The sequence below is a fragment of the Trachemys scripta genome, chromosome 5, assembly GCF_013100865.1.
Source record: "Trachemys scripta elegans isolate TJP31775 chromosome 5, CAS_Tse_1.0, whole genome shotgun sequence".
In the NCBI taxonomy this organism is placed as follows: Eukaryota; Metazoa; Chordata; order Testudines; family Emydidae; genus Trachemys; species Trachemys scripta.
The window spans coordinates 26,180,920-26,193,605 of record NC_048302.1 but is presented as its reverse complement, the minus strand read 5'-3'; the positions used below and the strand labels follow the sequence as shown (position 1 = coordinate 26,193,605).

General features: G+C 40.9%; 1 protein-coding gene across 2 annotated transcripts in view; it reads left to right on the top strand.

Moving 5' to 3' along the window:
• Nucleotides 1–2,012: 2,012 nt before the first annotated feature.
• The window catches only part of EIF4E (eukaryotic translation initiation factor 4E), a 42,994-nt gene continuing 32,320 nt past the window's right edge, over nt 2,013–12,686 (top strand). Inside the window, exon 1 of one of the 2 annotated variants that reach the window (XM_034771833.1) lies at nt 2,013–2,118. In XM_034771833.1, coding sequence (XP_034627724.1) covers nt 2,101–2,118 — 18 coding nt within the window. In that variant the 5' untranslated portion in view covers nt 2,013–2,100. Of the gene's footprint in view, nt 2,119–2,490; nt 2,604–12,686 lie in introns of those variants that run through there. The other variant, XM_034771832.1, reaches the window with a different exon arrangement.

The window sequence follows — 12,686 nt, the reverse complement described above, 5'->3', positions numbered from 1 at the left end:
CTCAAGGTTCGGTTTTGGGACCCATTTTATTTAATTTATTTATAACTGACCTCGGGACCGATTGCAGGAGTGGGCTGATAAAGTTTGCGGATGATACGAAGGTGGGAGGCGTTGTAAATTCGGAGGAGGATAGGGATATCCTGCAGGGAGACTTGAATGAGCTTGTGAATTGGAGTATCAGGAATAGGATGAAATTTAATAGTAAAAAGTGTAAGGTGATGCATTTGGGGATGACTAATAAAAATTTTAGTTACAAGATGGGGACGCATTGGTTAGAAGTAACGGAAGAGGAGAAGGACCTAGGGGTCCTGGTAGACCGCAGGATGACTATGAGTCGACAATGCGACGTGGCGGTGAAAAAAGCCAATGCTGTCTTGGGATGCATTAGGCGAGGTATATCTAGTAGGGATAAGGAGGTCCTGCTTCCGTTGTACAAGGCGCTGGTGAGACCTCATTTGGAGTACTGTGTGCAGTTCTGGTCTCCCATGTTTAAAAAAGATGAACTTAAACTGGAACGGGTGCAGAGAAGGGCCACTAGGATGATCAGAGGAATGGAAAACCTGTCGTATGAAAAGAGACTAGAGGAGCTTGGGTTCTTTAGTCTGACAAAGCGAAGGCTGAGGGGGGATATGATTGCTATCTTTAACTATATTAGAGGGATTAATACGAGGGAGGGAGAAGAATTATTCCAGCTTAGTACTAATGTGGATACGAGAACGAATGGATATAAACTGGCCGTGGGGAGGTTCAGGCTTGAAATTAGACGAAGGTTTCTGACCGTCAGAGGGGTGAAATATTGGAACGGCCTTCCGAGGGAAACGGTGGGGGCGACGGACCTGTCTGGTTTTAAGATTAAGTTAGATAAATTTATGGAGGGAATGGTTTAATGGTAAAACATAGTAGTCGAGGAAAACCAAGAAATGGTAGGTAAATTGTATAATGGCTGACAGGGGTCAGGCTGGAGACTCTTGCCTATATGCTCGGGGTCTTACTGATCGCCATATTTGGGGTCGGGAAGGAATTTTCCTCCAGGGCAGATTGGCTGAGCCTCTGGAGGTTTTTCGCCTTCCTCCGCAGCATGGGGCAGGGATCTCTAGCAGGAGGGTTTCTGCCAATTGAAGTCACCTAAAACAGGATTGGGGACTTCAACAGCAGAGTCCAGGGAAGGGGTAGGGACGGTTTTATGGCCTGCAGCATGCAGGGGGTCAGACCAGATGATCATAATGGTCCCTTCTGACCTTAAAGTCTATGAGTCTATGAGTCTATGAACCTTTCAGAAGTGTTGTGCCGAGTCTTCATTTATTCATTCTAATTTAAGGTTTTGCATGCCAGTAATACATTTTAAAGTTTTTAGAAGGTCTCTTTCTATAAATCTATAATATATAACTAAATTATTGTTGTACGTAAAGTAAATAAGGTTTTTTAAATGTTTAAGAAGCTGCATTTAAAATTAAATTAAAATGCAAAGTCACCCGGACCAGTGACCAGGACCCAGGCAGTGTGAGTGCCACTGAAAATGCTTGTGTGCTGCCTTTGCCTACCCCTGGCTTAGACAGACTGTGTGTGTAAGACAGACAGACCAAGTGCCCATTGAGAAGGGAGTCTCAGTCTCCCCTTGACTGAGGGTGCCTGTCGTGCAGGGGGGCGGCTTGCATCACGCATTGTGAGTGCAGACATCCCCCTGACAGGGGGCAGTGTCAGGCCAGACAGCACCGCAGTGCCTAACGGGGATTCAGACAGAGGAGGCGTCCAAGCTCCTGCAGTGCCTGTGTCTGGCCGCGAGGGGTCCCTTCCCTTCGGACACAGCCTGGCACGCCCCTGTCTGCCTCCCCCTCCCCCACGTGACTGTCTCTCTCCTGTGAGAGGAAGGCAGGGAGGGGGAAGGGCACCGGCCTCCTCCACTCTCATCCCCCACCCCAGCGACTACAGTTCCCAGAAGGCACCGCTCTCTCACCTTTCGCCGCCTTGCGCAGGCGCCGAGGCCCTTCAAACGGCCGTGAGCCTCACGTGACCCGCTGGTAGCCAATCGGGTTTGAATCTGATTTTTTATCCGCCCCCTCCCCTCCCCGCAGCGCTTGTGTGCGATCAGATCGATCTAAGATGGCGACTGTGGAACCGGTGAGTGTTTCATTCCCTCTCCCTCGCGCCCTGATCCCCGCTCCCCTGAGCCCGGGCAGAGAAGGAGACGGTGGGGAAGGAGGAAGCGCTCCCCCGGGGGTGGCGGAGAGGGGTGATCCCCGCTGGGGCGGGATGGGGTGAGAGTGGATCGGCAAAGCTTTGGGTAGCGCACGCGCGTGGAGGGGGACGAGCCGGCCTGGATGGGGGAGGGGATGGGTGGATTCCGAGCCCGTGAGTTAGGCGCGTGGTGGGGATTGTGCCGTCACCACCTGGGGCCCGCCCGGAGCGAGGCCTGGAAAGTGTGTGTGTGGGGGGAGGGGGGAACGGACGCGAGGGGCGGCGCGTGCGTGAGGTGGGAGGGAAGAGGGGGAAGCCGGCGCGTGATGAAGAGGGGGCGCACGCGGCCTGGGCTTGGGGCGGAGAAGCTGCTGTGCTGGGGCCAGACACCGGGTGCCTGTGGTTCCTATTGTGCCAGCAGCTGCACGGTGCGTGCGGGGGAGGCCAGGCGCGTCTCCCACGTGTGCTTCCGCCCCGACTGACACAGGGGAAACGGAGAGACCCCCGGGCGCGCGCGCTTGGCCGCCGCACCCCGCTGGGAGCCAACCTTCCTGTCTCCCGGCGGGGTCGTGATGCGCCCGGACAGGACCGGGAGCTTCTGGCGCGCCCCTTGCGAGTGACCTTGGCGACCCTCTCCTGGTCTGCGCTCTCGTAGTCGAGGGAGGGCCGGAGCGCCGCGGCGCCGGAATGTGACCCACAGAAGAGCCTAGTGCCACCATGACTGTGGCCGGCCGGACTAGCCGCTGGCGGCGGTGGGGGAGGTACTGTCTGGTGAAATGTCCGTACTGCTGACCACCCTGGTGAGGCCAGGTAGGAAATACATTTCCTGGCCACTGAGGTGCGGGACCAACAGGCTCCCTACTTCCTCTATCGATTTCTCTGTCTCTACCAAACTGCTCTGACATCTGGGCAGTTTAGTCCTGGATTGACAGCATGGCAGCCTACATTCAAATGTCGGGTAGGGAGAGAGTGCTGAGCCATCCGCCGCATTGAAGTTACTCTTGTAAAGTGATCACTGTTCCCTTTCGGGTTTGAAGCATCCCAAGCAAACCCTGGCACGTACATTTCACTTACCAAGCTGTTGCCACATTACTGGGGTAAATTCACAACTCTTGCGACATCCTGTGGCTTTGCACATATTTTTGATGTCCTTGTTTCAATTTGAAGTAGCAGAACTTTACGGAATATTATTTCTTAGATATTCTTTCAGCCTGCCTTTTCTTTATTTCTGTGTGCCACCTCCAGCCATTCTCCATGATTCATGTGATGCCTTCTTTGATATACATGCTGATGTATCTCAGGGGATGGTCATCTGCAAGATTGGGTATTGGGGTCTGGAAAAGGTGGTGGGGAAGAGGTAAATAAGTCTTGTTTTTTTTTTTTGTTTTTTTTTTTGAGATTTGTGATTTATTCTATTAAGTATTGAAAATATAATTTGAAAGTTGCTAAACTTACCTATTATCTCTTAAAAATCAAATAAATGTTTTAAAGTACAACAATCAGTTTGTCTCATTTGACCTAATTGTAAATAAACTGATTTTCATAGAGAAACAGAAATACTACTGCGTACAACAATTCGCTGAAGTTTTCTTACTGTTTTATGGTGAAGTAAATGTAGCTGAAAACATTATAGACATCCATTTCCAATTAATGTCTCTCTGCAAAGACCCAAATTACTTAAAATATAAGCAAAAGATGAGTGAATTTGATGTTTTTAAACAGTGTTTAACAGCCCTAGTAAATGATGTCATTGACTTAGCCAAAGAACAGGAACAGACTAAGCAGCAACAGCGTCAGTTTCCCCTTGTTGTTCACACAGTTTCTTCCTGACTTGAGTTTGGGAGCAACCATTTCTAGGGTGAGAGGATCAGTGTCTCCATGTTCATTCACTTTTTTGTGAGGGCCACCAAGATCACTAATTGCTGTGATGTGGGCAGCTGTTGGCTAGTGACTGAACTGATACTAAAAGCATGCTTTCCTAAAGGAACCAAATAGCTATCAAATGGTAACCACTCTTGGTTACAACTGAACTTGAAGATAATTTAAAATTTAAAGGTTCCATGCCTCCTCATAAATCTCCTGCCTGTCCTCAATTTTTTTCTGTTTGCTAAGCCTGGCCAGTATATTTCTGTACATAATACATAAAGTTTATAAAATGACTAGGGTGACACTTGTATGTAGTTGTGTTGTAGCTGTGTTGGTGCAAGGATATTGGAGACAAGTGGATGAGATAATACCTTTTATTGGACCAACTTCTGTTGGTGAGAGAGAAGCTTTCAAGCTCTTCTTCAGGTCTGTGCCCGCATAAACTTCGTGTAAGCTTGTCTCACCAACACAAGTTGGCCCCTAAAAGATATTACTTTACCCACCTTGACTTTCTAGGGTGATACTTGGCTATTTGTACAGAATTAAAATACTATTTACTGTTGTACAGTTAAAAAAGAGGGGAAACTACTTGTTGAGCAGATAGAACGCACTTCTGGCATTGGCGTTTCAAAATCTGGGACCACAGGCATATAAATCCTTCATTTTTCTGTAGTTCCTGTATCTCCCTTTCCAGTGTAACTCAGAAGCATTTTATGGATCTTGCAGTACCACCTTACTTTCCTCTGAGTGTCTTCTGCAGTTGAGACAGGGAAGGCCTTGTGAGGTGGGAAGGGTGATGCCCTATAGAGGGAAAGGGTGTGAAAGGAAAATCAAATCAAAGCTAAAGCAATTGTTGCTATTTGGTTTAATAAAAAAATCTGTGGGCACCTTTCTTCAGGTTGAAAGCATTTGAGGTACAATGCAAAACATTAAAGCTTATTCAGTGAAAACATCTGTTACCAATGCAAGTATAATTCTACGAAATAACATCTGTAATGTTAGTGTTGAAACAACTAATTTCCAAAACATTTTTGTTTATAAATTTTCAAACTTCCAGAAAATCACTTTTCAGTAAGGATCTCTTCCACCTGCCATGTTTGCTATTGAAAAGGGAAGAAAAAGAAGAAAACAAGGGCGTTAAAAAGCAAGTTTTTCCACACAACTTTAATTTAGGCCTCTTCTTGTTTGAAAATTATCAGCCAGTTCTAGTAGACATTAAAACACAAATACCCGGATGACATAGATTTCTCTGAAAATATTTAAAGAACTTAATACAATGCTTAAAATGCTTTTCTTGCTAACTGTAAAGATAATTTCAAAGCTGCATGCATCTGTGCAAGCTACATTTTGTAATGGAACTGAGTATATTTACTTTAGAGTTGTGCACTTGTACATTTTATTTTAGGGTTAGTCAACATATATGAATTTGTATTCATTTTACAGGCATTGTAAGTTCATAGTCAGAGTTGTACTGAAGATTCAAACCCTAGCACATGTACTTCGTTTCATACTGATATGGGCGATTTCTCATTTACCTTGCTCTTCTTGCTCCAAAATCCATTGAATTTAGCGATAACTTAAATATCAAACAAGGGCAATATATTGCATCTCGTGAAATGTAGAAATACTGTTCTGGTATGTCCCTCAAGCACCTCAAGAAAATGTAGTCTTGTTTTGGAACTTACTGTTAGATCCATATTTTTCTTATGGATACAATTTATCAAACCTATGTACTTTTGATCATCTTATATGGATCCGAAGCATGGGTATTGCTTAAATAGGACATCAGGTGGCTGAAGGCACTTCATATGCATTGCCAGCAGCTACTGTTGGGCATAAGAGAGTTTGGTTTTGTTTTTTTTTTTTAAATGAGTAATAGTGGATGTATTATTGAGAATTTGACTTCCAAGAGGATTGAAGTCGTCCTTGGTCACCTCTGGCTGGCTCTTTGTGGTCATATGGCCTGCCTCGGAGACTAAGTCCACACACATCAAATCCTGAAGATCCGACTTAATGATCCCTGCTGACCTTGCCTGGCCATGGACTGCTGGCAGCCACATGGTCATCTGTAGTTAACCTGGCTACGTCAGATCAGTAATAACCCAGTGGCACTTTTAGTCGCCTGGAATACATTATAATGTGGTCATGGACATTCGGCTCTGCGGACACTCACTGAATCTGAATGTTCTTCTTTTTAATAAGAAAAGGACCGTTTGTACAAAACACTAAAGAAAAAGAAAGTCCCAATGTTAATGCTTTGGCAACATTTCAGGGGTTTCAACAACAGCCTACAGAAAATAACTTTAAAAATAAAATTCTGCCATGCTAAACCTATGAACAGTTTGGATAAATAACGTAAGAAGATAACTATGTAACCTTATACTCTTCCATCTCCCAAATTGCAAGCAGGTTTCAGTGTGGGATTTTGCTTTTATCATTTTGTTCTTATTCAGTGCTCTTAAATATATGTATTTTCTTAACAGTTGCATTTGTATAGCTAACTAATTCCACATTCAAAAGATCCTATCTTGAGCTGAAACTCTGCTATCTGTTCTGCCATTTTTAAGTTGGCTAGTGGCATGCTAGGAGTCAGCTTTGGTAAGGGTCCCAAGAGAGGTGGGGGAATCCCTGTCATTGGAGGTTTTTAAAAACAGGTTGGACAAATATCTCCTAGGGATGGTTTAAATTTATTTTGTCCTACTTCAGCTCAGTGGGGTGGACTTGATGACTTTTTGAGGTTCCTTCCAGCCCTACACTTCTGATTCTGTGCATAATTAAATACTAGTCTGTAGGATCTTGGCCCTTTCTAATGGAAATGGCAGACCTTGTAATGATTTATTTAAATTAAAAAATATGCAGCTGAATTATGGCTTGGAGGTTGCTAGTGTGTATGCTGATATCAAAGCAGCTTCTAATTTAAGGATACATTTAAAGCTTTTTTGTAATTTTGACACTCCTTTTATTCTATGGAAAAGAAATTTAAATGGCAAAAGAAGCTTTGACTTTTGTTCTTAAACCTGAACTGCTTTAGGGCAGAAATTGGCCTTAATCTCTCTGTGACTAGGAATTTCTAGTGTCGTATCCGCTACTGGGAGAGTCCCACAGTATTAAGCCATAGTGTGATGAATTAGGCCAGTGGTTCTCAACCGGGGTAAACACAGATTTTCTAGGGGTACATCAACTCATCTAGATATTTGCCTAGATAAAATTCACTAGCAAAGTCAGTACATAGTAAAATTTCATACAGGCAATGACTTTGTTCTATATACTATACCCTGAAATGTAAGTACAATATTTATCTTCCAGTTGATTTATTTTATAATTATATGGTAAAAATTAGAGGTAAGCAATTTTTCAGTAATAGTCTGCTGTGACACTTTTTTAACGTCTGATTTTTGTAAGCAGGTAGTTTTTAAGTGAAGTGGAACTTGGGGGTATGCAAGACAAATCAGACACCTGAAATGGGTATAGTAGTGTGGAAAGGTTGAGAGTCACTAGTTTTGTTCATTATATTTTGCTTAAATATATTGCTGGTATTTCCCAACTGGGGATCAGTCTCAAATGCAATTGTTTAATAATGGAGAGATGCTATAGTTGTAAAGGAGTTTAAGAACATAAGAACGACCATATTGGGTCAGACCAAAGGTCCATCTAGCCCAGAATCCTGTCTTCCGACAGTGGCCAATGCCAGGTGTCCCAGAGGGAATGAACAGAATAGGTAATCCTCATGTGATCCATCCCTTGTCGCCCATTCGCAGCTTCTGGCAAACAGAGGCTAGGGATATCATCCCTGCCCATCCTGGTGAATAGCCTTTGATGCACCTATCCTCCATGAATTTACCTAGTTCTTTTTTGAACCATGTTATAGTTTCCATCATAAGCTCACTTAAAAAAAAAAAAAAAAAAAATCCACGCTAACTTTCTGAAAAAGTTTAGTCAGAAACTTACCTATGTCATACTTCTCTTTTAGACCAGAGGAAAAGTTCTGGTCCATTTTAGATAATCACCCATGTGATTTGAGTTAGTTATAGAACCTTGGAAAGAATTGAGATGTTTTTAATGTTAAGTCCTCTAAAGAGTTTTGTAAAAGGGTGTCCCGGACAGCGTGGTCTAAAACTTCAAATATCCATTAATCCTCAGTGAGAAGCAGTGCATAGGACCACCTATCTATGTTGGGTTTTAACAGCACTTTACATGTTATGTAAGTGCTATTGTAAACATTGAGTGCAAAACTTTGAAGTTATTAGATTAAAAAAAATAGGAACTTCTGCAGAGCTCATGAAGATCTCTGTAAACATCATAAGTTCTAGGAGAGATGTAGTGAAAATTGTAAGAAATTTAAGTGTTTGTAGAGAGGATTACATTGTGAGAGAGAAATCATCTTATTTTCATGCCCTAGCTATTTTAAGGTTTTCTACTTACACATTTAAACAAAAACCTCTTTTTATCCCTGAATAATTTTCTCTCTTGGAAAGGAAAATCTTCTAAATAGTTTTTTCATTTCTTGAAACTTTCAACTTTTTAAACATATTAATACAGAAGTTATTGTTTTAGAAATCCAAAATGTGCTTTGTTCATCTCTTGTCACATCCTAGTGCATAGGACTATTTGTTTTTAAGTTTGAGTTTCTACCTTTGAAGAAACTTGGTAAGAACTTGAAGTTCCATATGGTCTCTGCACAGTTGATAAAGTTTCTTAGGTCTTGCAGTGTTTAAAAGCTGTTAAATAGTCCTGATTCCAAGGCACTTACAAATGGCTGCAGTCTTAGATTTTAAATTGTATAATTTTGCACTATACATACTAAGGCACAGGAGGTAGATTTGTTCAAATGTTAAAAGTTTAAAAACTTTTTGTATCACATCTTTTATGTATAAATCACAGAGCTTGTTTTTGTTTTTAACTTTAAACTAATAACATTATGATGTTAGTTAATAAACTGTGTGCTGACTTCATTTTTATGTGGTGAAAATGTAGCATCAACTTTCATTTATCAGTTCTATTTAAATTTTTCAGCCTTATGATAATTAGAGATGTTTTATTTTCCTGACCTTACTTGATTTAAACAGATAATTATGCGGCTTAGATGTAGCATGAATGAACTGGGTGACACAGACTATCCTGTGCTTTAAGTATAGTACTCTCTTCCTTGGGGTCCTACATTTTCTGATTATAATGTTGGCTCAATTTTGAAATATGATATATGTTCATGATTAGAATCAATTTGAAAATTCCTGTTTCAAGAGCCTTGCTTTTTACTTTAAGTTTAATGTTGTAACTGTTCTTGGTAACTTTAGATTAGTGAGTCAACAAAGAAGAGATTTAACACATGGATGAAATATTTGGGCATTGGTTGGAATGTTACATTATCTAATTGTTTAATTGCTAGCTTTAATAATTTAATCAAATTATTGAATTTACATCCATTTGGAAACTCATCAGAAGTTCACGACACGAAATACCATTATGTTGGCAGTGGCTTGAATCTATAATATCTAAAGTGAAGTCCTCCGTAGTCCTGGTCCTCCAACTCCTGAGACGTCCAGCAAACACCAGTGGCGATCTTGTTACTAGTCAACAAGATCATTTGGAACCCTCTTACATATTGACTATTGAAGAAACTTGCCTTATCCCCATATGCAGATTCCATGTTCCAGTATTAAAGGCACCAGCACATCACATGCTGGCACGTCTCATGTAAGCAGGAAGTTTGGTATCACAGGGCAACCACTTTGTGCAACTAGAAACATCCACAAAGGTATTAACTTTAAAACAATTCTAAATACTTTGTAACTGCCTCTTTTAGCCCTATGAAGATTGCAACTTCAGCATGGGAAAAAGTGCTGCTCACTTTCAGGTAGAAATAACAGCTTTTTTTAAAAAGGGATTATAACTGTTGCTGGATGGAAACCAACAATAGTTGGTTTCTTAACTTCTTGAGGAAAATGTGTTAATCTTCATTTAGACGCTTTATTTATTCCTGGAAGGTATACTAAAAGCCTTCTTTCTGTTTATGCGCTTCCTTGCTACATAACCTTGTAACATCTCACTTGGGCTTCAGGTAATGTCATATTCCTGTTGTTACTGCTAGTCGCTTTCCTAAGATCTTTGGTTTAAGAAAATGTATACGGTTAGGATAGCCATTCCCTTGTACACATAGTTCAGTAGCTTCAAGTCACTTCCTCTTTTCTTCCTAGAGCTTGATTAATTGCACAACCTTTCTTGTTTTTTTTTTCCAGCGTATCACGGTTAAACTACTAGACTATCCAGTTAATTTAAACATTTTAATAAGATTTTGCCTCTGATGGTATTAGTTCAAGCTTTAGTGTCCAAATGAATAGCTACGGAAAGTTGCTGAATGGTCATATAATATAATTGGATCAGAACCAGCAATTCTAATGAACAGCTAGCTTTAAAATAGAATAATTCCATTTCTGAAAGTTCTGATCCTTTCATTTTAAAGGATTCTAACACTGTGAACACGACAGCCTAAAGTATTGGTTGTATTTCTTGTCTGTCAGTCTTGGTGTTTTGCTTTGTTTTGTTTTTTTCCAGAAAGACGGCCCCAAGAAGTAATTAAAATGGAAACTTAAATATGTTGCATTGTCTGGTTAGTCAGGCCTCACCTATACTTAAAAATCTAGTACTGACATCTGTTCCAATCCAATGAATACGTAGTTGAATCTTGGTTCTTTTAACCTCTGCATAGCGCCTTTTGCTGTGCATGGGTTTAAGTGAATTAATAATATTGGGCTAGCCATTTATTTATATATTTTTATATATATATATAATATATATATATATTTATATATTTATATATTTATATATATATTTTGAACTAAGTAGTTTTTAACTGTACTTTTTGGGAGTTGGCAATTGTGACTCTTACAAACTATCTTACTAATCTGGTTGTTTGTCTTCCCATTTTGTTACGGTAAAAGCTTCTGCTGATGTCTATGTTCTAATATGCGTGTCATTACATTGGAAGCTACTCAGCAGCTGTTCTCTGGGTCAGAGGGCTGTGTGGGCACGTAGCTGTGATGGTAGCAGCCCCGATGAAGATGATTGAATCCAGTAGACAAAGCCTGGTTTAATCAGATGCTGTACACTTAACTAGAAAATCCACTTAATGTGGGAAATTCCTAGGCCACCTGTTTATTCCCAGAGATGTGTAATAGGGATTGTAATTATGACCTTTTGGGATAAAAGTTACAGTTGAATATATCCGGTGGATTTCTTTCTCCTGCTATGGTGTTCTTAATTGCCAGAGTGTGGTCCCTGCGAATCTGTGACATCTGTACTAAGAAGAGTAGTAGATGCAGAAGAAATTCCCAAGATACAGAATCCTGTTACCATGTATATGTACTTGATATCTTTTTAAAACTGTGAATGGGATCGTTTTGCCAAGTTTTCCAGGAGATGTCGCTATATTTGATTGTCTGTTCAGAAACTGTAATGCACCTTTTCCCCGATATAACGCTGTCTTGGGGAGCCAAAAAATCTTATGGCGTTATAGGTGAAACCGCGTTATATCGAACTTGCTTTGATCCGCTGGAGTGCGCAGTCCCGCCCCCTCCATCCCCCCGAGCACTGTTTTACCGCATTGTATTCAAATTAGTGTTATATTGGGTCGCGTTGTATTGGGGTAGAGGTGTATATGTCGTGAGTACATTGAGCTATCTGCTACAATGCATATAAGAGGAACAGGGTTGACCCTACAAAGGCTTCCAATTTAGCAGGTAACCAGGTTTGGATTTACTATGCTACCCTATTTGTATATCTGTGGAAAAAAACTAACAAAACTAGAGAAGGCAGATCTTTAAAAGTAAGCTTGTACCCACTTGCTCATCCTAAAACAAATACAGGTTTGAGAAATGCATTTAGTAATTGATAACAGTAAAATGTTTAGAAAATCTCATTTTAAATATGGTATTTTAAAAACTACTACTGCTAATGGTAATTTTACTAATAAAATATTTTAGGGCACTAGCAGTATGGGGGTTATAAGAGTTTATGCTAATCAATAACTGGCTTTAATAATCCATCTGAAAGCTTTAAGCACCTTTTACTAACTGGTTTTAATACACTGCATATTTGATAATGAGAAATGTTTCACTGTGTAAACATTTGATCTGATGATCTGAGCAAAGGGTGGAATCAAGTATCAGAGGGGTAGCCGTGTTAGTCTGAATCTGTAAAAAGCAACAGAGGGTCCTGTGGCACCTTTGAGACTAACAGAATGTCTCAAAGGTGCCACAGGACCCTCTGTTGCTTTTTAAAGGGTGGAATGTGAAAGATCAAAAGAAACTGTAACAAGTAGCATTAACAAGCAAAAACTAAAATGTTGTTTTACCCCAGAGTAGCTCACTCTGTTTTGCTCAACTTGATAGCATTTGTCCTGAGCATAAACTGCTCTAGTTGAAAGTTAAACTTCTGTGTACTGAAACTTATCCTTAACTCTGTTTTGAAGCAGAAAACTCCAGTGTCATGGAATAGATGAACTTTTGCAAGTGATAGCATACACAGCAGTGCTTAGACCTGATGGCATGTCTTGTATTGCATAACTATCTCATAACTTGATTAGTTTTGGAGGGAGTCATGTCATCCTGTGACAAAAGGATCATAGTTGGCTATTGCAGGGCCTTTGA